The sequence below is a fragment of the Mytilus trossulus genome, unplaced genomic scaffold (assembly GCF_036588685.1).
Source record: "Mytilus trossulus isolate FHL-02 unplaced genomic scaffold, PNRI_Mtr1.1.1.hap1 h1tg000261l__unscaffolded, whole genome shotgun sequence".
Lineage (NCBI taxonomy): Eukaryota > Metazoa > Mollusca > Bivalvia > Mytilida > Mytilidae > Mytilus > Mytilus trossulus.
In genome coordinates this window covers 168,349-194,956 of record NW_026963321.1, presented here as the reverse complement: position 1 = coordinate 194,956, position 26,608 = coordinate 168,349, and the positions used below count along the sequence as shown (strand labels likewise).

The following is a 26,608-nucleotide window of genomic DNA, read 5'->3' as shown; positions in this document are numbered from 1 at the left end:
AAAGAGGGGTTGAGAGATCCTAATAAACATGTGGCACCTGTCGTGTCAGTCATGTAAATTCGTTCCTTGTACTAATTATAATTCGGTAAACCACATACAAAAAAGAGTACGGGATCGTGGTAACAGCAATTGGAACATGACCGTCATCATATGGGGAGAAAATATCCTATAAACTGACTTAAACATTAAAGCATGATGATAAAGTGACACTCCGCAGAGTTGCAATGACATGTCCAGAATGTAACAATAATATATAGTTACCTTGTTCTTCAGCAAATAATAAACATTGGTTTCAAGAAGAAGTGATGTTTTTTTTTTATGCTAAGTCACACCAATTCCATGTTTAGGTCTTCAGACAACTGTTCCAAAATGTTTTTGGCAAACGAGCGCAAATAAATTTCAAATTAGATGACATCACTGTCATTATTTTAGCCCTAAAATTAAAGACCAGTTCATTGGTGTTTTTCAAAAATATATAAGTTCTAGTGACACATGATAAGGGTGATGTAATGTATGTTCTTCTGGCCGACAAATTCAGTTGTGATGTCACTATGATCTTTTTCAGGTAAACGACACATTCTGTTTGTTTACTCTTAAAGAAAAAAAACTCCGAAAGTCATCATTGACATAAAGAAAAGCTAATGTAAATGTCGCAATTGAATTACATATCTAGGATATTAAACTCAACAATTTATCTTGTTTCATATACTAGTAATTATCCGTAACATTCGCTGTTCAGTATGATATGAGAAATATATCTCTTTATGTGGATAATAGATTACAGACCACAACCATTAGAGACGAATTACTATAGATTTATTTTTATATTTTTAAAAAATCTTGAAGATGTCTAATATCTGGAGGCAGAAGGTCCTGGTCAACTGCTGGTACATTGCCTCACTGGTAAGCTCAGCACCAGTCAAGCCTAAGAACTCCATTAGGATGTGTAATATTCTTTGGTAGATAATCCGGGTTAGCTGCAGTTACACTGTCTTTCCTATACTCATCAAGTTTTCTCAACATAGTTTTTACTTTGATTGGATTTTCAGATGCAATATTTCTTGTTTCCGACGGGTCATCTGCAATGATACGTAGTATACTGATATAACAAGTTTGACACATACATACATACATTTGAAATGGTTTTTTTTTCGTCAAAAATAAAAAGAGACGATTTCAATACATTTAACATATGATATTGGCGTTTGTATGATGTCAATTTGCACTTTCTCTTTGTCTTGAAACTCTTGTGACATTCATTTATTTATAATTACTACTTAAACCATGCAAGATTTCAAATCAGTGTCCAATAATGTTACTTTTTTTTCACGTCTAATGTGACATCATGTATTTTTAAAACGAATCCAATCTGCTGGAGTCTCCTCGATGTCATATATTATATTAATAATTATTCTTTTTTTTCTGATTTTTATTTATTTTATATTATCTTTATCGATTTGTATTTTAGTAAAGTTGCTTTAAGAAAATCATTACACTGAGTTTACTGTGCGTATTGCTATGTGTGTCTTTGTTCTAAATAAGCTACAGCTAAATGGGAAAGGTTGAGATCTCACAAAGCATGTTTAATCCCGCTGCATTTTGTGCCTGTCCGAAGTCAGGAGCCTCTAGCATTTGTTAGTCTTGTATTTTCTAATTTTAGTTCATTATTATGTTTGCAGTAAAGTCTGACGTCCTTTTTCACTTAACTAGAACACAATTTTATTTAGGGCAAACGGAGGAGCACCTACGGGTGTAGGATTTTCTCACTGCGTTGAAGACTCATTGGAATGAAAATAAACAACATGTCTATTCCTGTTGTATACATCTGATTTTACATAAAAGTTAAAGCAGTAAACATTTACCATAGAGGTTGAATAGCCTGACTTCTGTATTACTCGGATCAATTGGCGATGAAACGAAAGTACTGGCATTGAAATTATACACACGTGGATCTCCAACAATTATCTTATAGTTATCAACTCTGAAAATATTGTTTATAAAAAAAATATTGTAATAAAGTTCGAATATGTAAGTCGTTTTAATTAAATCAAACCGAACTGTTAAATACATAGTAAAGTTGGAATAATCGAAATTACCGAATTGTAATAAAACGTAAAATTAAACATGTCACCTTTGATTTAACTAAATAATTTTGTTTTGACGATTGAGGCATTGGAAATAAATTATGCTTTAAAATTTGAACTGTAGATAACCTCGATCTTGATATCTATATCATAAACGGGAAGCTTAATACAAAAAATTATGATAAAAGAGATGATTTTTCATTTCCTATTGTTAATTATCCATTTTTAGATGGTGAGGTTCCCTTGTTACCATCTTATTGTGTTTATGTATCTCAACTTGTACGATTCGCTCGTGTTTGTAACAACGTATTAGATTTTAGCGTTTCCCTCGGTTTTAGTTTGTTACCCCGATTTTGTTTTTTGTCCATGGATTTATGAGTTTTAAACAGCGGTATACTACTGTTGCCTTTATTTAGCGAGAGAAATTTGTGTATTACTGAAAAATTATTACACCAGGGTTTTCGATATCACAAACTGGTCAAAACATTTACTAAATTTTATCACCGGTATAAGGAAATAATTCGTAAATATAACTCAACATGCAGACATCTTATACGTTCAGGTATTTCACATCCAATTTTTTATGGAAATATTCTTTATAAAGCACAAAAATGTCAGTATTCTAAGAAACTAACAAAACCTTTAAATATACTTATTAAAAGGGGATATAGTTACGAAACTGTTGTCAGGTCATTAAAGATTGCATATTTTGGCTTTAACATTGATTCACTGATAGGGTCTTTGCATCGGAACTAAACAAATTTATTTCTAAAAAACAGTTGTTGGCATGACACGGGTTATGTTCTTCTCATATATTCTATGATAGTATGATACTAAACCCCTAATGGGAGGGATTGTACCTGATATTCATATGATGAAGACATAATCTTTCAATCAGTTTAATTGAGGTTCTGGAGCTGGCATGTCAGTTAACTGCTAGTAGTCTGTTATTTATGTATTATTGTCATTTTATTTATTTTCTTTTGTTACATCTTTTGACATCGGACTCGGACTTCTCTTGAACTGAATTTTAATGTGCGTATTGTTATTCTTTTAATTTTCTACATTGGCTAGAGGTATAGAGGGAGGGTTGAGATCTCATAAACATGTTTAACCCCGCCACAATTTTGCCCCTGTCCCAAGTCAGGAGCCTCTGGCCTTTGTTAGTCTGGTATGATTTTAAATTTTAGTTTCTTGTGTATAATTCGGAGTTTAGTATGACGTCCATTATCACTGTACTATTATGCATATTTTAGGGGCCAGCTGAAGGACACCTACGGGTGTGGGAATTCTCGCTACATTGAAGAACCATTGGTTGCCTTCGGCTGTTGTTTGCTATATGGTCTGATGGTTGTCGCTTTGACATATTCACCATTTTCTTTCTCAATTTTATTTGCAAAAACAATTAGTGTTTAAAAACCCACAGTTCACAACTTTAGCTTCTTCAATTTGAACACTATAGTATATACCTTAAAGCTGCAGACATTGCTATATCGTCATCTATATTGTAAACAAATTCACTTCTTGCTGAACCACTGCATTCCTTTAAATGTTCCCACTGACTTACTGAGTCTAAATGATCCGACTCTACTTAAACATATAGAGTCATGGTTTAAATAGTTGCATCATGCAGCAAAAGTTCATATTATTATTCAGCTGCTAGTGGACTTATTGAGAATAAATGTATATTTATAATTCGGGTCTATCTAGTCTATGACCTTACATCTTCCTATATCTATTCATAGCCGAAAATCTCATCTTCACTTAATATATTATTATTAATTTCATGTTGTCCAATCACTGTGCTGTTACAACAATTATGGTACCGATTTGTCTGCATCAGATGCGCATTTGCAACAACATTCGTATGTCATGTTGGTCAACTTTAATGTCTTGATCAGTCAAGTTAACCGTTTAGGAAACGAAGTAAAAGAGCTATTCTAAATATGACAGGATTAATCATTATAATTATAACAATTAAAGTCTTTGCATGAATCGCTCAATTATTGCTTTAGTTTAGTTTGGAAATTTGAAGACTTTGAGTTCACCAAAACCTCTTTTACCTGAGGTCTGTCAAAGTTAGTTTTGATTATTCATTTGATTTCAGAAAATAAACATTAAAATTAATTCTCATATGATTGAATGGAAAACTAGGAAGCTTTATTGCTGCCATGTTTGCCTACCAATTGCACTAACTGATGAAATATATAAAAGGTCCTCAAATTATTATTCAGTATTCGTTATTATTTATGATTACACATGCATTATTTTTTAAGTCTATGTTATTCTTTTGTCAATTATATAGAATATAATTAATTCTTTTTGCTCCTCTATAAACATTGATAGTTAAATATATACCTTGTTGATATTTGGCAATATCTAAGATTGTTGAAAACCAGTCAACAGCATGTATCATTCTAAAAGCAATACAAAAGATTCAAGATCAATAGTCGATAGTATAATTTGAATTGATATAGTCCTTCGATCTTATTTGTGAAAATTTTGCCTTCGTAGTATATCCATTTGTTTCTTCCTTTTACAAATGTGGCCTTATTTTCTGTAAAATGATCCTTTAAAATTTATTTATTTAAACCTTTTGTCGATGCAAAAGTTAAATTTGAACTTGAAACACAACGTGACCTTCTGTCGTTGTTAGTTCCAAACATCAAACAAAGTTGCTCTGTAGATGAAGAACCAATTATTCAGAAGGTCTACAGTAACGTCCATCGCTTTATAGGTAAGTTAAAAGTAGACATAAGAAGTGAATGAATCGTGAACACGAAAGCCACAAGACAATGCCATAAACAAAACATAAAAGTACAGATAAGAATACGATAACCACAAGACAATGCCAAAAAACAAAACAGAAAATGGATATAGGAAGATGTGGTATGAGTGCCATTTAAAAAAACAATTTATAAAAGTAAACCATTATAGGTCAATGTACGGCCTTCAATACAGAAAAGTACACATTAGAACACATTATTAACAAAAAAAGCACAAACAGCATAATGATGTATAATAACAAGATCATATCTCTTATGGTTTTAATACACATAGTGGATATTCTTTTGGTTTTCTTTTAAGTAAAACTGGAATTAGTAAATGATTCTCACCCATAATGTATACAACCACTTTGTCCTAAATATTTTGGACTGTAAACAAGTCCGACTGATTTTGTTCCTCCTTCCCATAAATCTCCTTTGTCTCCTCTCAAAGGCAGGTTGCTAGAACCAAAGTCAAGATCACCACCATTCTGTAAAGATATACTTAAATAAATTTACAGTTGATGAGTGCTATATTTCTGTTATTATCAAAATATTGACCTAAATCCGTCGTAGAAAACTTATATATATCATACATAAATCATAATGATCATAAGAATGCAAATTCTTTCTTCTTGTGTTCTATCAACACTCATATTTAATAAATGACAATATTCGGAAGGGAACATTGCATTTGTAGTCAATAAAGGTAAGACACACATATATGATGAGGCATATATTTTACAGATATTTTGATAATACTGTACATTCGGGTTTTAATAAACTCAAAGCTATGGTTTTACCAATTTACTCATATCTAAACATACGTTTACTTTTATAAGCCTATCTTTTTCCTATATTTTTTTCGGACTATACTTCTTTAATAACCCTCTACACATTCTTCTTGACCTATTTTTTTGACGTTAACTCAAAAATGTGTTGTTAGGTGTATACTAGTATATGAAAAATAATAAGTGGTATTGAAGGTCTACTTCAGATATATCAGACAACGTAAGGAATGAAATATTGTGTACATACATCAGCGAGGAAAATAAAGACCGTATTATCCATGTAGTCATTTCTTTCCAATGCATTGACAACCTTTCCAATTCCATAATCAAGTGAAGATACCATTCCTAGTAATCACGAATAGATATAAAAACTGCTCAAGTGAATGAAAATTCTATAACTGATTCATTATTGTTTTTTTCTTAAATTTGAAATCCCTTTTGATATGCACCTGAAACTACATATCAAAGTAAAATTTCTATCTTTTGAGAAGAAATTTAAAATTTGTAAATGCAGGAAACATGTTTAGCTTCCATTGCTTTCATGGTAGATAGTTTGGCGTTGTCTGGCTATAAAAGTGTCATAATACCTGTTATTATATTACTTCAAAAAGACATAAAAAAAAACCCATGAAAATGAAACTAGATATTTGATGAGTCTGAAGCGTTTTCTTTTCATTGAAGGTTAACAGGAACTATAAAGGGTCATTGGCGGTACAAATTTACTTTACAAAGAAATATGCGTAAAAGCATACTTGTAACGCGTAACACATTGTTTTTTTTTCTTTTAACGCGTCGAAATAAAAAAAATCAAGACAATTGATTTGCAAAATATAACCATTCGACAATAAAGAATGTGTGGTTTCATGTGTGTTTACAATAACAGGATGTCAGTAAATGATTGCCCTTTTTCAGACCAAATATTTCCAATGCAAAAAATCAGTCGCATATAGGGTTACCAATTTATTGATTTTTTTTTGTATCTACAGTTGCAAACGAGGTAGTGGGGATTTTATAAATAATCATATATATAAAATAGGAAATTACAAACCTGATCGGAACTGCATTCTAATCTCCTTTCACTGCATTAGTATTTACCAAGAGTGAATCATTCAAACTGTTGGACGAGCTTGTTACAGTGCAGTTAGGAATAGAACTTACTCAATAAAATTACCTAGCAGTAAACAGATTAAATTTTGAGTAGCAACATTGCTGAAGAAACAATTTTTGAACTTAATGGCCGATGCTATATTCGGAGAATAAAAGATAGCATGGGAAGTAATAAAACACCAATCAAATCATTGATCAATATAAGTTATAATACAAATTTTAGTTTTTCATGAATTATAAAAATAATACACTTATGATTGGTAAATAGTTAACAGTTGAGATAAATTTACCTATAAAATTAAAACAAAAGTATATATTTTTAAATACAGGGAGAGGTTTAGGATCACAAGTTTATTTTTTACAAAAAAAGCAACCCCAGACCTTCAAATACTTATGAGTATTTAAATAAAATTTCTATGATAGCCCTTCTTTAAGTCTAACAGCTTATTTTGATTTATAAAAGGAGGAGTTGTTCAGCACCATTGAAATACAAATGAGACATAGAGTTTAAAGAATATAATTGTTATATTCAAAGATCATCTCAAGCAAAGGAGATATACATTTAAAGAGCATGAGCTTAGAAGCAGTTTTCAATATAGAACGATCGGAGTTATTCCGTTTTAAACAAGAATCTGACAAGCAGATATCACTAGATCCTGTAACCATATCCCTTTTTTTTATAGGAAATATGAATAAAGTTTTGCGAAATAATTAAAACAAAATATAAAAAAAATCCTTTGTTTTGCAAAGTAAAGGGGAAACCATCCAAAACCACTAATGATTGTTTCTGGGTGCAACTTATAAAACATATCGACTATTTTTTTTTTATAATACATTACTTGATTGGGCCAGACCTAGCCTCTTGAAGAAGTATGCACCCTTCATGTAAGCCAAGGTTAATTATAGAGTTTCATAATATTGTACTACAGACTATCAAGTTTCTTGGTCTCTTTTGGAGAGTTGTCTCATTGGTAATCATACCAAATCTTCTCTTTTTATATTCACGGTGTATCAGGTAATTGCGATTAGGCATTCATGGATGTTGGGTACTACCTAACCTTCATCGCGTTACAAGTAAGTTTTAACGCGTATTTTTTTTATACGGATCGTTAATACGTCATCGACATGAATGGAGACACACCAAAGTTAAAAAAAAAGATAAAAAGGACCAAAATAAATGAGGGCCTATATCACCGAAAAGACATCTACAGAAAAGTCAAATCCAGGGAAAATTTACTATTTCTGAAAATGTGTTACAATTTGACTCTTGATATTTTCTTATAGAACAAGTATGGCATATACAAATGGTACGGTTACAATATATGCATGCAACAGAATTAATATCATTTATATTTACCCTAATTAGTTTATTCACACGTTAATTGCAGGATAAAATCAGACATTCAGAGAATGATATATCCTAACAACACATTGCTGTTACAAAAATACAAGATTCAATTTGTAAACAAGAGAGGCGAAATATACCATAGTGGCATTCAAACTTATAAATAACAAACAGGCATTGATGTGGTTAAAAAAGAAAAAAGAACAACAGTAGAAAACCGAATGGACCAAATCAAAAACTAGGGGTGATCTTAATTGCTCTGTAAAGAGGAGCAAATCATTTACAAACATGTGGCACCCGTCGTGTTGCTGATCATATTAGTACAAACCCAGTAATAAAATATATGCGTTTTGTTAAAATAAAGTGGTCCACTCCGTATGTTACACTTACCTAAGTACGTTTGTCTGTTTGCATCGGTGACATTAGGATACATGTCCTTAAATGTTTTTGGGACCTAAAAGATAAAATAAGTACAAATAAGTGCAAGATGAAGGAAAAATACGATTGCGCTATTTTTTCTATCCTTTGTTCAAACAAAATGTATTTCTATAACTTTTACCACACATGATATATATTCATAAATTATGCCTAAACAGTTTAAAACGAGACTACAATACAATGTTCTCCAAGTCAAAGAATATGTAAAAGGGCTAATACCTTAACATGAGGTAAAATAGAAAAAAAAACACCTTGGTAGTGATGATAATGCATTCATTTATCAGATTGTTGAACAGTTATGATAAACGTAACTTATAACATATGATCAAAGAACATTGACATTCGTGACATAGAAGGACTTATTTGTTTGGAGACCGTATGTTGCTGTAAATCTTCACATCCACTTCATATCAACTTTGGCGAATAGTTGTCATCTACTGTTATATTTAACATTGCCATAAAGGGCAAAGTTTGGCTACCCAAAAAAAACAGATTCAACCCACCATTTTTCTTAAAATGTCCTTTATCAAAATCAGGGAAATGGCAGTTGTTATACTATCTGTGTGCGTTACATTGTCGTTTGGTTTAGGTTGCACTTAAGTGATTCTGCTGTTTTGTTGTTTTCCTCTTTTTTAGTTTTTTTTTAGGACTACTAATGCCTTTATACACCATCTCCTTTTTATTATATTGATTTGTTTTCTCATGAATATAAGTTCTTTGAATCAACTCAAACCGAAAAATTTATCCCTGTTTAAGTTTATGAGGAAACAGTGATTAAACACTTACCTGAAGTGGGAAATGAGGAGTCGTATAAGAGATTTGTAAGAACAAGGGAGATGTCTTTCCGTCGTTGTTTTCTATTATCTCAACAGCTCTGTCTGTGAACAAATCCTGAACAAAAAATATTTTAGATTAAAACTAAATAATTTTCATTATATTTTGTCGTGGCTTATCTCAATGACGATGGTAGTATAGTTGGTCAGTAGCTTAATAATGTTGAGTTGTAGCATGTAAGCAATTGATATTGGTATGGTTATTTTTTTTATAACTAAAATGATATCATTATTTTTAGAAAGGGTTGCTTCTCTTGCTACATATATCCTTTGATTAACCGAACGACAAAATAGTTATTAAACAACATATTATATCAGATCAATTGTATACTGTGTGATAACCAGCATGAGAATGAATGCACACTATATCACATGTACATATCATGTACACTATTTTCCCTTGTTGCTGAATTGCTGATGTATGTTCCAAATTTTTGCAAATTTATTTCGAATTGTGCATTGACATTACGCATATTTTTAGACAAGATTTTAAAAACATATTAAACTATACATTTTCCATATGAAAATATCTGACGAGAAAATACATACCATGATAAATTTGTTTAAACTCGCGATACAAAATATGCATTGAAATCAACTGATGAAACGAAACTCCAGTATATTATCTCTACCTGTCGAAGTAAAACTTTTTTATTTTTGTAGCATGTCCTCATATTTAATTAACAAAACTAATTTCTTAGTCACGATAAATAGAAAATATTGTTTTATATTTATAAGAATAACCCTATGTTTATTTTAAAAAATGTAATACCGTAGAATATGAACCCTCTGGTGGAAAATAAATGTCCTCATTTTTCCAAAAGTCATAGTTACCACCTAAAATATACATGTAATATCAATATAAGAATGATACAATCTGAAACAGAGTGATTGAAATTGTAAGTCAAAAATAAAATATTAAGATATTTGTAACAAGAATGTTTCCTCAGTACACGGATGCACCATCCGCACTATCGTTGTCTGTGTTCAGTGGACCGTGCAAATATGAGACTGTCTCTACTTTGGCATTACAATTAAAAAGATCATAGCATAGGGAACATGTGTACTAAGTTTCAAGTTGATTGGACTTCAACTTCATCAAAAACTACCTTCACCAAAAAGTTTAACATGCAGCGGGACAGACGGACGAACGGATGGATGAACAGACGGACGGACGGACGAACAGACGAACAGACGGACGCACAGACCAGAAAACATAATGCTCATAAATGAGGCATAAAAATATATATAATTCAACACAAGTCCGATGGGATAGATAATGCCTAATTCATAGCCGGATGACAGTAAAAGTATCAAATATAAAAAAGAAAATTTCTCCAATTATTTTTTACCAAGTGTTTAACTTAAACTTGTGAATACAGTTTACTACCATAAGAAGCTATTTTCATAATATTTAGCTGTCTATGTTGTGTTTTGTGCGCTGTGATTATCTTTTCGTCAGTTTTTTCCTTTTTTTGCCATGTCGTTGTCAGTTAATTTCCGATTTTTAAGGTTTTGATTATGCTTTGATATCGTTCGCATCTTTTTATAATAGAAATAACTTGAATAGCATCAGTCTCAATAAATAAAGGCAACAGTAGTATACCGCTGTTCAAAACTCATAAATCCATGGACAAAAAACAAAATCGGGGTAACAAACTAAAACCGAGGGAAACGCATTAATTATAAGAGGAGAACAACGACACAACACCGAAACGGACCAAGCAACAGACAAAACACCACGAGAATAACAAATATAACATCAAAACCAAATATATGAATAAGGGATAGACAAGTACCGTGCCACGCCTTATCTCAAAAATAAGAGAAAACACAAACGACTCAACGTTAAAATGCAACACACACACAGAAACGAACAATATTATAACAATGGCCATCTTCCTGACTTGGTACAGGACACTTTTAAAGGGGAATAAAAGTGGTGGGTTGAAAAGGTGCATCTCATTGTGCTGACATGAATTATCATTGATATGGGTATATTTATAAATTTACTGTTGACAAAATTTAAATTTTTTGAAATACTAAGACTTTTCTACCTCAAGCATAGATTACCTAAGCTGAAGTTAGCAAAACTTTTAGAAAATTTGGTTCTCAATGCTCTTCAACTTCGTACTTTATTTGGCTTTTTTTGTTTTTGTACTTTTTTGGATTCGAGCGTCACTGGTGAGTCTTTTGTAGACGAAACGCGCGTCTGGTGTATATACAAAATTTAGTCCTAGTTTCTATGATGAGTTTATATACTTAGCTTCTTTATAAAAATATTTTTATTGTAGGATACAAGCTATTCCGTTAAATTTCCGTTATAATTTCCTACTCTAATTATTTATATACGTAAAAAAAAGTTAACTTCAAATACATGTAAAGCAAAAAATGGAATAGGATGCATCAAATATATAGATATGCAAGAAACCTTTGTAATAATTATTATTACGTAAGGATTTATATAACTAAATGATCTGTTAGCGATAATACAAATGAACTAAAGGAAAATTTCCCGATATGACCAAAACGTTTTAAAAGATAACTGTTTTCTACAAGTTATTTACATTTGTTTCTAAGAGTATTAAATCAACTTACCAAATGACATTGAGTAGTAATCACCTCCTCCTTTTAAAATACCCAGAAATGAGTCAAAACCTCTTTTTGTCGGTATAACATCTTCACTGCAGTGACCAAGATGCCACCTAAACAAATATTTGCCAGATTATGATATAGTTCAATATGCACATAAGAGCCTTGCATCTTTGATGAGTGTTCTTTTGTAAAAGTACATACTACTAGTTGATTAAATAAACATTTCAATGGGTATTTTACAGTTTTGTATTGCTTCCTAACGTTAAATATTTTACTGGTTGGTTGTTTGATATCATGTATATATTGACAAGTCTAAATTTAAAGTTTGATGCAAAAACCCGGATTTGTCCAGTGATTTCTCTTTAAAAAAGTTCCCGCATCAAAAAAGGAATGCAGAAGTCATACCAGTTTGAAAAATGGCACAGAACGTGATTTACCCTATAATTATTTTGGTGGAGTGCCGGTATCTAAAAAGTAATTAAAGAGTTGAACAAAATTGAAAAGTGATATTGAATATAACACAATATACATCGTGCAACCCAAACCCCACTTAATCCCAAAAAGTCAATTCTAATGCAATATAAACTCGATTTGCCAATAAATATTCGTACAATTATTAACAGAATGTTCTTATTTATCATAAAATGTCAATATTTTGCATCGGTTTGCTTATAAAAAAAACTTTCTTCAAGTGATTCGCTTATGTTGAATTATTTAGTTTTGAAAGCAAAATATCAAACTCCAGTAAAACGTTCAAATGATTTTAATCAGGTATTAAAAAGTTAGCATGTTAATAATTTTTGAAAGCTGATATGTTGATGATAATGGTAAGATTTGTAATAATTATGTTTTAATGCAAAAAAAGTACAGCACATGCTACAAACCCTAAATATATGTTATAATGTACCTACTTTCCGACGATATGAGTGGTATATCCACGTTCCTTCAGAAGTTCTGGCAGAATGGTTATGTTTGTCGGTAAAAACTTTGGTTGATGATTTTCAACGACAAGCCACTGCAAAATGCACATGGTAAAGGTTTAAGTATTTTTACAAAAAAACATGCATAATTTTTTTGAAAGAATCTACCTAAAAAAAATATTTTTACACTAAAGAAGTATATTTTAAACAATGTAATCAGCTTTGTAAGAGCGAAAGGAAGCAATTTCATCTATGAGCTCTAAATGCAAACGACTATATATTGTAAACAAACTTATGCTTGCTATCGATTTATTTTTTGCGACTATTTCTAGTACAAAGATAACGCAAATATAAATCGTCGCAAAACACTTGAGTCTTCTGTCATATAAATACACCACGAAAATAAATCACAAAAAAAGGCGGCTGAAATGGGCAAATGCGTTATAAAGTAACCGCTATAATAAGTTGGTTTACAGTATTACATGTTAAAACGAAGAATAAACAGAACAGAACTGTTGTTATTTTAAACCGAAAAGGTTGAAATGCTTCAACGATTCAACTACAGTACAATTATTGTAAAGTAACCCGAGGACCATAAACATAGTTATAATTAATTTATCCGGTTTCTTAAAATTATATATTGTATAAAAATACAAATCATTTTTTTAAAGATTATTTCGTAAAATGTCAAATGACAGGAAAGTGCACAATGTTTTTATTTGTTTATTCCTGGAGTAATGAGTAATGAAAGTACAGTTTTTGAACTACTACATGCCAACTATAATATTGAATTACAAATTTTGGGGAAAGCAGGAGTACGAAGTTATTAAACATTTAGATTTTAGATAGTAGAAAGGACATTATTGTACTTAAATTATTTGATAAAATATGTACCGACATTGTTTTTCATGCAGTTGAAATAGTTATTTACATTGTTCAGAATTATTAAGTTATTGAAATGTAAAACGAAGTGATTGAAAAGGTTTATATCAAAGGCAAGAGTGGTTAACCGATGTTAAAATCTTGCAAATCTGTATTAAATATACAAGCATGAGAAAAAATCTTGAAAGAGACACGTGCGATTCCAAATAGAAAGACTGGGTTCATTCACAATGTAAAATTTTTTTCTGCGATGTTTCACCAACAATTGACATATGATTAAAATGTTATAAAAGCAGAAATAGCCGGGGTATTACAAAAACTGCTCTAAATAAGTGAATTGGGTAACCAATGCGATTTCTATGTCTTAACTCACTATCAACGTGTTTTCACGGTATTAAACTCTTTAGATATAAAACAGTCGTCTGAAATGTAATTTTATGGTTATTTTTAAATTGCCAATACGATATTTTGACTGAGTATGGATTGGAATGGTCGTTTGTGATTGCTAATTCGATCGACACCCCTGTTTTTGCACATAAGGCGTTTAATGCAATTTCTTAATTTTTAGATTTTTAATCACTAAAAAAGATTTGAACATTTGATTCGGAATCTGGTTTAAAATGTTATGTTTATAGTTGATCTTCTTTTCTCACTGTATATGAATAACACTAACCTGTAACCCAGTTCGGAAAGGATATTTGCCCGTTAGGATAGCAGCTCGTGACCTGGAAAATATTACAATTGTATCATATCAAAATGTGCATGTTATTGAAGACAGCATCAATCAAATTCAGATTTTGATTCATTCGCTTGGTGATTTACTCATTATTTTTTTTTCTAATGTAGGATCTTTCAATATCATTTTGGTGTGTCGTTTTTTAAAAACATTTTTTTTTTAATTAGTACATGTATTAACACTCATACCTGTCTGAGTTCAAGAATATTGTTAGACATCCCTTTAACTAAAAAGCTAGCCTGCATAAAGAGGGACGAAAGATACCAGAGGGACACCCAAACACATAAATCGAAAATAAACTGACAACACGATGGCTAGAAAGAAAAAAGGACAAACAGACAAACAATAGTACATGTACAAATGACACAACATAGAAAACTAAAGAATAAACAACACGAATCTCACTATAAAGTGTATGGTTTAATTTTTTTTTTTTTTTTAATTTTTGCACTGCAACACTAATAAGACTTATGTTCCTCACATACTAAAGTCATTTTGTGTTGAGATGATACAAAGAGTAATTTTCTTTTTTCGATAACTTCATAATTTTCATTTGTAGGGATTAAAAATTACATATGTTTAAATCTTTATATTTATCATTACATTTAGAGAAAAAGAATCGTTATTTAGATTTCGTTAAAACAGAGTGACACACATTAAAAGTATATGCCCCGTGTTTATGTTTTTTTTAGATCATAAACACTAAAATTGTATAGTCATTTAACTTTTGTAATGTATGAATAGGAGCCACTATATAGAATTTGTTGAATATTGAAATAAAACCTACACATACAATCATTTGATATGCAAACTTCTAATTCTTTTATCCCTCGATTACAAAATTTATGAATAAGATATTTTGTTTCGCAACTCTGTAAGATGTAAGATAAATTTAGATTAAAAATATTGTATATGAATGAAGGGATGAATAAAAAGTTTATTAGAGTGCAACCTGAAAATATACAATATAATGTACATTGATGTTTACATACATAGAATTTACAAATTAATATATGATGGAAAGAATTTGTCATATCAATTCAACGAAATGAGACGTAGGAGTTTAAATATATAAGATCAAGCTGAGCACTTCAATAAGTAGATATATAGATAGTCATTAGATACACACTGTTTAATAAACCGTTTACTTTTTACTTACGGAGTACATACAGGTTGAACATACGAGTTTTCCAATATGACACCTTGCTTCCCTAACCTGATCAGATTTGGAGTTAACACGTCGGGGTTGTGCCATCCAATATCGTTCCAACCTAAAGCAGTTAGGATAATAATATCAAGGACTTTTCACTAATTAAAGCCATCATAAGCTACATTAACTATATAGGCGTTTTAGCTTGTCAAAATGATTTTTCCCCATCCAACTCTTTTATGATGTCTTTATAAAAGTATTTCTGAAAATTTTATTGACCAGTCTCCAGAATTTTGTGGTCAAATTAAACAGCGAATATCGAAGATCTGAAATCAACTCCTAATTTAGATACTTCTGAATATCTTAGAATTGATGCATTACATTTTTGTTTGAAATATGTATGCCATTTCATTTATTTACATTTGATTTTATGATTCAAATGTCTAATTTTATTTTATTGTTATAATATATCAATAAATTCCAAATGAACATGTAAATATATTCCATATGAACGTATTAATCAAGATACTTCAAATGAACTAAATTTAAAGATATTACAAATTATCAATTTATCCAAAAGAAACATAGCAAGATATTTAATAAATAACGCTTTGATTTGTAGAAGAAGTTTAGAAAAAAAGTTTTGTTGGTTTTATTACATATACAGCCCCGATATTAAATCAGGACTGTTTATGATATTTTTATATATATATATATCTGTGTTGAAAATCTACATACCTTGATCATCAGATAAAACTAGGACTATATGAGGCGGATTTTCTTTTTCACAGTTTGAACAGTTTGAATCTGTTAGAAAATGAAATGACAAAAGATTTTATTACAACATCTATGCACTACATTTGATATCTTAATACAAATTGGCACTTGTGAGTCATTATCTACCAGATTCATATATAGAGATGATGAATGAACCTGTCCTACATTCAACATGGCTGCTTTAACTTCTACAATTTCTTATTGGGCGGAGATAGAAAAGTTCTTCCAAAAAATTGAATGCACTAATTGAAACAAGACTTAAAATACATGTAATAAGAAAAAAATATTTTTTTTTTTTTTTTTAAACCAAGAAATTTTATCATGTTTTACCTTTTTATTCTCCTTTTTGTATAATTTATTAAAAAAAAACGGTAGTGCATGACCTTTTTAAATTATAATAATAACAACAGAAAATACATGTAGTTCAAAAATTCAAATGAGTAATAAAAATAGTATTTGGTATTTTCAATAGTCCTTCTTGCTGTCTAACCACCAATATAGATAAGCCAATATGATAAATACATGTTTCATTGTTAAATTAAAAGTACACTAATTAATAATTCTACTGTCATTTTTGTGATGATAAAAATAATCTGGAAAGGCGTTCGACACTTATTTTTTTATGTTTTCATACCACGACTAATATATGACTTTAAAAAGAAATAAATTCTAGAGACAGCAAAGTAAAATAATGGTTTGAAAATAGAAACAATGGAATATTTTTCCTGAATATAACACTTTTCAGGATATATCTTTAGTAATATGCCTACCTCAAAAGTAGGGGTTATACTGCATTTACCTTTTCCGCCCTATGTATGTTTGTCTGTTAGTCCCACATTTTTGTCTTGTCACACTTTTTTTTAGAAAGTACTAAACCATACTGACATCAGAAGCAAAACATGGGTAAGTATCAATGGGAAGGCTTTTTCGGATAAACTGCAGACAATTTTGTATTATTACTTTTCAATCACTGATTGCTTTAATTTACTTATGACCATTACTTGAAAACTGAGAATCTTGTAAACCTTGTAGTATGTAAAAAATTGAAAAATTAAAAACATTAAGATTCAGGACAAACTGATATATATATAGCATTTCAATCAACGGAACAATACAATTAAGAGTGGAAATGGGGACTGTGTCAAAAATACAATAAATATAGACCAAATAGCAGAAATAGACTGTTAAACTGAAAACTCTCGAAAATGTTCAAAAACTGCAAGGAAAACAAGATACGATGAACAGGAAAACACATATTAAACCTCTTTTATGCATATCATACAAAAGAAAACGTAGGCATTGCTCTCATGAACAGCCTATAAGACATAAGACACACTGTCAATATCGAGGTAACTCGAAATTTACTAGTATCTTTCTTATATTCTAAAAAAACAGCATCAATCATTTTTAAACTTTGTGGATACCAAATGATAAAAAATTGAAACTTTATAAGAATTTGACACAATATTGTTATCACTCTACCGATGGAGCGTATCATAACAATTTATAAGCCATAACATGTTTCCCCTTATCTATAATACTAAAATAACGAGGTCCAATTTGTCAGCCGTCATCACGTTAAAACGATGAATCAAAGAATTCAACTTTACATATAACTAATATAGTACAATGGTGTTGATTAAAAATTACACCACTCCAGGCCCCTTTGTTTTCCACGTAAATAATATTGCCAATAATTAAGAAGTTCCGGATCGAATCCGACACCGATACCAATAGTATATTCACCTATCTGTACGTTCCGCATCTGACAGGCGCACCACCAAACGGTGTATTTAGAATTTTGCTGTATACTGTTGAGTAAAAGATACTCCATTCCAGACCCTTTTGTTTTCCAAATTATTAATATTACCAATGATTAATAGGTTCCAGGTCGACGGGTTCAAACAGAAAGATTTTGAAAGTAGAGAAAACTGTGCCATACACATAGTTATATATTTTAATTCAGTCATGGACCCGCGATATCACGGGTTTGTTCTAGTTAATAATAAAACCTAAAAATCATAGACAGTAATTTCTCAATAAAACAATACATTTATTAACTGAAGTAAACTATATCCAATAAACACGCAGACTCCTCCGTTCAAAACAGTCTACTAGTTCTCTTACTTGTATTAAAAGGACGTTTCGCAAATAAAACATATGCATTTTTGAAATAAATTATTTATGAAGTGTAAAAAGGTCTTCGGAAAATTAAGACCATTAAAGTCTAATTAATTGCTGATATAGTTCGATTCAATCAAACGTAAAGCAAATGATTTAGTATACAAAATAACATTTTCCAGTATACTCTTGGGAGATTTCAATCGATCAACCGACTAGCTTTACTTCCAAACCACGAACTAAAATGAAATTATAAACTAATCAAATAGTCTTACAATAAATAAGATTAAAGTGTATTGCTTTGACTCGTGCATTTTATTCTTTTGTAGTTCGAAGAAATACTGTGCGTTGGAATTCTGTCAATCTGTATACAATGAGTTGCGGATTGAAAATTGAACAGCTACGTAACTAGATAATACTTTGTTTATGTAAAAAAAAGTCACTTATAATACTGCAGCTATTAACCACACAGACCTTACTCTACAATAAATAAGTATGAACTGGTATATCAGTAATGTGCTTTTATGGATACAAATATTTTAATTTCAAACAAAATTTTGAAAAAAAGGAGACCTGTTTTTTGTGCCACAATGCAACGTTTAATTTTTTGACAATGTTGTTCTGTTGTCCCTTCAATAAAAGACGAAAACAACACGTCATTAATCTATTGCGCCCGAAGCGAATTTCTTGATTTACTTTCATAAGGAACACTCACAGTTGAATATTTGAGACCCATTGGTGTATAAGAACCGAAACAGATGAAGAGCTATATGACCAGAAGTAGTAGAGATAACCAATCCATCTAAGATCAACTTTACCTATTGTAGTTATAACCTCAGTTTCTTTATAATTTCAAAATCATAACAGACAATTTTAGAGATGTTTGTTTTAAACCATTGGCGTTTCTGTTGTTCCGTTGTTTTCCTCTTATAGTTGGTGAATTTTCCTCGGTTTTAGTTTGTAACCCGGAGGTGTTCCTCTTATTCTATCTATGACTCTTGAATGGCGGTATACTACTGTTGCCTTTATTTATTTAGTACCGAAGTACTGATTACAGAGCTGATGATACCCTCGTGAACTTATAATCAACCAGCAGAGGTATCGATCAAGTGCTGTAAAACGAAAACCACACGTTTAAATTTGTTTCAAACGGAACGTTCCCAGTCACACTTCTGGATATGCATTCATCAGGAAAAATCAAACCCTATTTTTAAAAGCCAAGTATAAATAGAACTGAAATGGATGAAGACCTATATGACCAAAAGTACATACAATAGCTTAATTAATCTTAAGTAAACTTTGCCTTAGGGTTTTGAAACCTCAGTTTCTTTATAATTTCAAAATTCAAAAACGTAGAGTTTACACATGTTTGTTATAAACCATTCCAGTACTTTGATAATAGCTACTGAGCTGTTGGTACCTATTGGGACTAGTGGGGACTAATAGCTGAGGTATTGAATTCTTGCGTTTGATGCGCCTTTCTTCTGGATTAGCATACATTCGTCAAGAACACTCAAAGCCGAATATCTGTCTTTAGAACATGCGATATATTTCATAGTCTTTGGTAGTTGATGGATATGTGTTTAATTCTTATTTATATGATAAATTTACAGTTATACTGTGTGATTATATTCCATTTCTAGATTGATGTTTAATTCAAAGTTACCCAAATGTACTGACGTTCCACTTTTTTTGTATGCATTATAACATCACAGTTCAGTCAACCAAGGTAAAATTCATCTTCAAATAGACAGGTTTTAACGATAATAAGTAATTACATCAACTTCTCTTACTGTTCATGATATACAAATTTGAGTTTCGTTTGATTGTCCATTAAGTTTCCTTTTAAACTTTCATTCTTACTTTACATGCACGTTAACGTCCACGTGAATATCACCAACCCAGTGAATGTGAAGTAAAAAACTTACACAAAGTTGAAATAAGTGCCCTTTATGAACTTACTGTATATAAAATGACTATAACATACTTAATTTAAAGGTCTTGATTTTTTTATAATGGATTTATATATTTGGCACTTAAGGGAACAATATTTATAAGGAATGCAGAATTGAGAAAAAAGATGATCACATGCTGTCTTTGTTTATGGCATAGTAATGCGTGTTCTGTATGCTATAGAACAAAACACACTTGACATCTATCAATCCTAAACTGTTGTCAAATTTAAAATAAATTGAGTGAGCTGTAACCTTACATAAAATGCCTAATCTTTGACAGGATAACAACATATGGTAAGTGCTAGTTATTCATGAATGTTTCAGTTATAGTATCTGTTACTGAATTTCTGTAACAAGAGCCTAGAAACAAACATACATGGCCCCATTGTTTAAATATCCAAATTAGTTAATTAGCCTGTCAACAATAGTTAGTAGGCCCGAATCCCGCACGTAGCACGTGCTCTCAAATCTTAATTGATTATGACTTAAAAAACCAGATGTGGTATAATTGCCAATTACCAACTCTCCACAAGAGACCAAATGACCGGCACACAAATTAACAACTAAAGGTTACCTTACGGCTTCCAACAATGAGCATTGTCAGTTTTCCTGACGAAGGTCGGCAGTTCGACTACTTTCAGCAAATAAGTTCTAGGTAACACAGATTTTAATTCTACTAGTATATCAATGCTTAAAACATTCATGAAACTTTATGTCAGCAATACTTCTTGATATCATTCGCATTTTCGTTGAAAACCAATTTAGATAGAAACATGAGAATTCTACATAAATGAAGGAATATAAATAATATTCATACTTTGAAGATGTATTTCTCACACCTGACAATACAAATATATATTCGTTTCTTTTTTCTTTATATTTTCTATGGGAAGAGAAACTTAGCAAGTTAAGATATTACATGCAACTCACCTTTGTATTGCGATATGAAGACTGCAAGAGCAGTAAATATACACAAAAAGACAACTGCTGTAAGTACTAGAGCTGGACATAAGCGTCTTATTCTGTCTTTGGTTCCATTAGCTTTATAATTTTCTTTATTCTTCAAGAGTAAAGTCTCCGCTCGGTAGTGTGATTTATCTGCTTGGGCGTTTAATTCTTTCTTAATACAATTGGTTTGTTCCGTTTCTTCATTGAAATTGTCAGATGCCATCTTGTTATTTGATTGGTCGGTTGTACACGTGTTTTTGTCGTTTTCGCTCATTTTTCTTACAGGATTTAAGTTGGTCTCATTGTAGTCAATATTTCCATCAATACTTTTGAATTCAATTCCATTCATATTTGTAGTTAAAATGTTGTTAAGAATTGCAAATCCTATTGTTTTAAAATTGTCATCAACATGGAGCGATATTCATTGAAACTAAATTACATTTATGATTGATTCATATTGAAACTGTATTTTTATTTAGATATAGAACTTCATGGCTGATGAACACTAACGTCACGGTAGGTGTGATACAAAAAAAGTTTGACGGAAAATTATTTGTCAAACTAAAAGTTAAAGTAAGCTGACTTGAACACCCATTAGTTGACGTAAGTGTACTAGTATAACATATAAAATTATAAGGCCAATTGAGTAACGTCATCTGTTACCAAATTTTTATTTAAAAAGCTACATAAACAAATGCGCTAAATGTGAACCGGAAAATATAGTCATTTCATCGTTCGTTGCGATCCATAAAAGTATACATGTACGCTTGATATATTATACTTATATAAGTGTTGTACTTTATTTGTAATGTGTTTTTGTTAAAATTCATAATTTATGTTGAAGTCACGAAACCTTTAGGACATATTTCACCTAAATGTTTTTACCTCACAGGATTACAAAACGAAAGATTTCGAAATCCTTTAGCATTCAAATATTAAGAAGTATATCATATACGTATCGATAATTGTTTTTAATGCCATGCAAAAAAACATTTTACAGAGCTCTACATATTGCTGTATAATACAATATTTACATTTTCATTTTATTTGGTACATTTTTGCACCGAAAGACATCATTAGCCAAAACGAATTAAGATGCATACGAAGGAAAAAAATATATGTACCCCACAGACAGTTTAGGTTTTGGTCAAAGACTTATCTCATATATATTTTTGGGGTTTTCTTCCAACATCTGCCAATATCTGTCAAAATTGCAACTTTGACCAATCTTAAGGTATTTAAGATTTGGTAACAAAAAAAACCTGCAGAAATATTTGAATAATAAAACCTGAAAGTGAATATATACAAATCTATGATAATGGGGATCGTATGATATATTGATGGACTTTTAAAAAAGTCTCAGGTGTGGTAAAATTTCAGAAAAAATCAGTGAGTTTACACTGCTGAAATTATATGAAAATATCACTAGTGTACTTTAAATATTCTAGTATGGTTTACGTTATTTGAAATAACGTATTCAAATTATATTAAAAGTTTGGTCTGGTATTTTGTTTTTTAAATGGAAGTAGGAATTTAAGCACAATTTAATATAAAATTGATAATGGAAATAGGAATGTGTCAAAGAGACAGCAACCCGACCAAAGAGAAGATAACAGCCGAAGTCACCAATGGGTCTTAAGTGCAGCTAGAAAATCCCACAACCGAAAGCGTGGACGTCATACTAAACTCCGAAATATTCACAAGAAACTAAAATTAAAAATCATACAAGACTAACAAAGGCCAGAGTCTCCTGACTTGGAACAGGCGCTAAAGTGTGGCAGGTTTAAACATATTTTTGAGATCTTAAAATAATGATATCTGCTTCTGGTGTGAAACACCAACATCAGACGTGTTAAAGATATCTCTTGATGCAGATAATATATAACAGGCTTCAACCAATAACAGAGAGTAAAACACATGTTTCGGATTTTGTTTGTCTATCGATTTACGAGTTTTGATCCGTCAGTTTTAGTTTGTAACCCGGATTTGGTTTTTTTCTATCGATTTATGAGTACTGAACACCGGTATATTACTGTTGCTTTTATCTAAAAGTTATAATAATGTAGATATGTGCACTAAGAACATGAATGTATTCGGAATTTAATATTTAAAAACTACATGTTATATTTGTTATTCTCATCGGAATGTGTCTAATGCGTATTCCGTTTCTGCGTGTTGTGTAGTTGTTCTCCTCTCATATTTTATGCGTTTCCCTTAGTTTTTGTTTTTTGTCCATAGATTTACGAGTTTTGAACAGCAGTATACTACTGTTGCCTTTATTTACATACATTTTCATTCCTTTATTTATTTACTCAAATTCAATGTACAAAAGGTATCATCAGTTCGGTATAGTGCACTGATTTACCTACACATAATTATTAATATGATAATTGTTCCATCAACTTACTTTTCGAAAAATGATGATTCAGACAAAAAAGAAAAGTTTTTCCATTATACCGGCACCATTAACTTAAGTCAGATTCGGCCCAATTTGATTTTGATTTTGCTTGTTTATAAGGGATTTGAACTTCGAGATAACCAATGTTTGTCTTGAATCTGTTTTAATTGGAGACTCTTTTATGAAATTAATTAAAGTAAAACTATTATATCCTTGACTTTTTTTATTGATAAATTACCATTGACAAGATATCAACATTTAGTAAGCATTACTTATCAATGGAAATCGTAAAACGCAAAAATCAAACTCTCCATCTCCAATTCATAAGCTATTTAAAAGAGTTCTCTCCCTTTCAAACACAGATGGACCAATTCATACAAATTCTATTCACAAATACGAAGTAGGGATCTAATATTACCTTTTGAGTGAACGTGGTGATTATGGATGATATCTTATATCTTTCATGAATGTGACCTACCGAATTAGACTATTTACCGGATTTGTTATAACATTAGCAACACGACGGGGGCCACATGTGGAGCAGGATCTGCTTTCCCTTCCGGAGCAACTAAGATCAACCCCATTTTTTGGTGGGGTTCGTATTGCCTATCCTTTAGTTTTCTATTTTATGTAATGTGTACTATTGTATGTCTGTTTGTCTTTTTTTCATTTTTAGCCATGGCGTTGTCAGTTTATTTTCGATTAATGACTTTGACTGTCCCTCTTGTATCTTTCGTCCCCCTTTTATCGTCTTTATTAATTCAAGCTGTATTTGTTTTTCTTTTTCTTTCGAAATTCTCTGCTTACGTAAATCATTCAATGACACAATCTTTAAATTAAAAGAAAATTTGACAGTTACGTATCAGCTAAAATACAAATCATATTTCAATGTCTTCAAATATTGCATACGTCCGAAAGTACAAACATATTCATTTCTTTTAAAACAATAAAGAAACATCAACCTTTAAATTACAGATCTAATATGGAACTCACCAGTGTACTTTGCTATGACGACTGCCAGAGTTATACAGATAAACAAAACGAGTATAACTGCTATAATTACTATCACTGGAGAAAAACGTCTTATATTTGCCGTTGATCCGTTGAATTTCTGATTTTCTGTTTTCTTCAAGGGTAGAGTATCAGCATGGTATTCTGATTCATCTTCGTGAGCATTTAACTCTTGCATAATACAATTTGATAGTTTGGTCGCCTAATTGACATCGTCATATTCACTTGTATCATTTGATTGATGGCTAATGATCAGACTTTGGTCTTTTTCGTTTACTTCACTTACAAGATTAAATTTCATTTTACTAGAGTTATCATTTACATTGATAATTTTGGATTCTTTTCTATCCATATTCGCAGTTTATGTTTTGTTAAGAATTGAAATTCCTCTAATATTAGAAAAGTCAACTAAATCTCATGATAATATAGTAAATTAAAACTGAACAACATTTAAATGTGTTTCTTCATGGCCGATAAACACAAACCTTTTCGGTAGGGTGATACATATCTTTTTCATTTTTGTAAGTTTGTTCTAATTAAAATTTATTATATATCAGATTATTTCTGATACATGTATTGAGATTTTTTTCATAAGTCGACTCTTATTCCAGTGTACAAAATAACAAAGAACACCTATGGTTCTACAACTTTGGTTGAAAAACAGGTTAGACTGGATAATTGTTTTTAAAACTGCTTAAGGTTAAAACTACACGTATTTTTTTTAATCTAGCTGACGGGAGGAGTCATTAGTTGAACTATAATAATATAAAAGAAAATAAGATTAGGTCAACAATCGGTTAAAATATCTAAAGTTCCGAATCCCATATTCGAACTTCATGTAACATTGTAATATTTTATTCTTGCATTGTTACATTAATAAATACTGTTAAAACTAAACTATGTTGATCATTTTAAACAGCTACTTTAACTCTCCGGTTTGTATGCACTATATTTAAACCTAAAAAATATGGTCAAGTTTTCGTCCAGTGTATATCGCGAGGTTTGACTAATATATTGTACTTAGAAACGTGTTTGTGAATACTATGTTGTACTAAGAAACGTGTTTGTGAATACTATGTTGTACTAAGAAACGTGTTTGTCAATAATATATTGTACTTAGAAACGTGTTTGTGAATACTATGTTGTACTTAGAAACGTGTTTGTGAATAATATAATGTTCTTAGAAACGTGTTTGTCAATAATATATTGTACTTAGAAACGTGTTTCTATTTCTTAAAGAAACCTGAAATGATAAGAAAATTTACCCTATCCTGTATTTTTGTCATTTACAGGGTTGAGTGTAAACTTGTTACGAAACCTTTTACTTGTTGGTATTAAAACATATGTATATACAATCAACTATGTTTACTGTACTATTTACATGTTTATAGTACACATGACACAACATAGAGAACTAAAAAATAAGCAACGCGAACTCCACCAAAATTTGAGGGTGATCTCAGGTGCTTCAGAAGGGTAAACAGATTTTGCTTCACATGTGGCACCCGTCTTGATGCTCATGTTATTACAAATCCGTTAAATTGTCTTATTCGGTAGGTTACATTCATTCACATTCATTGGTGAACACAAATGATAAAATAAGAGTAGTAAAAGTTTGATAAATATATAAAACAATTCGCTGCACAAAGGTGTCAGTATTCACCTCATAAACTTACAAAACCTTTGAATAGACTTATTAAGAAGGGATATAATTACGATACTGTTGTCAAGTCATTAAAGATTGCATATTTT

At 30.8% G+C, this 26,608-nt stretch overlaps 1 protein-coding gene across 3 annotated transcripts; it reads right to left on the bottom strand.

The window, feature by feature from the left end:
* Nucleotides 1-327: 327 nt before the first annotated feature.
* LOC134701718 (arylsulfatase J-like) lies at nucleotides 328-25,118 on the bottom strand. 3 transcript variants are annotated; one of them, XM_063562852.1, is made up of 15 exons: nucleotides 24,839-25,118; nucleotides 16,385-16,453; nucleotides 15,656-15,767; nucleotides 14,434-14,485; nucleotides 12,870-12,973; nucleotides 11,962-12,068; nucleotides 10,136-10,200; nucleotides 9,317-9,421; nucleotides 8,483-8,546; nucleotides 5,888-5,985; nucleotides 5,201-5,340; nucleotides 4,443-4,501; nucleotides 3,554-3,674; nucleotides 1,863-1,981; nucleotides 328-1,079 (listed from the first exon to the last, which is right to left on the bottom strand). In XM_063562852.1, exons 1-15 carry the CDS (start codon nucleotides 25,032-25,034, stop codon nucleotides 910-912), a joined length of 1,581 nt encoding a protein of 526 aa, XP_063418922.1. In that variant the 5' UTR covers nucleotides 25,035-25,118; the 3' UTR covers nucleotides 328-909. The 3 variants fall into 3 exon arrangements, with proteins under 3 accessions (XP_063418922.1, XP_063418920.1, XP_063418921.1); XM_063562850.1 differs by lacking the exon at nucleotides 24,839-25,118 and adding an exon at nucleotides 21,430-21,957; XM_063562851.1 differs by lacking the exon at nucleotides 24,839-25,118 and adding an exon at nucleotides 21,430-21,957 and having other exon boundaries at nucleotides 3,554-3,671.
* Between the last annotated feature and the right edge of the window lie 1,490 nt (nucleotides 25,119-26,608).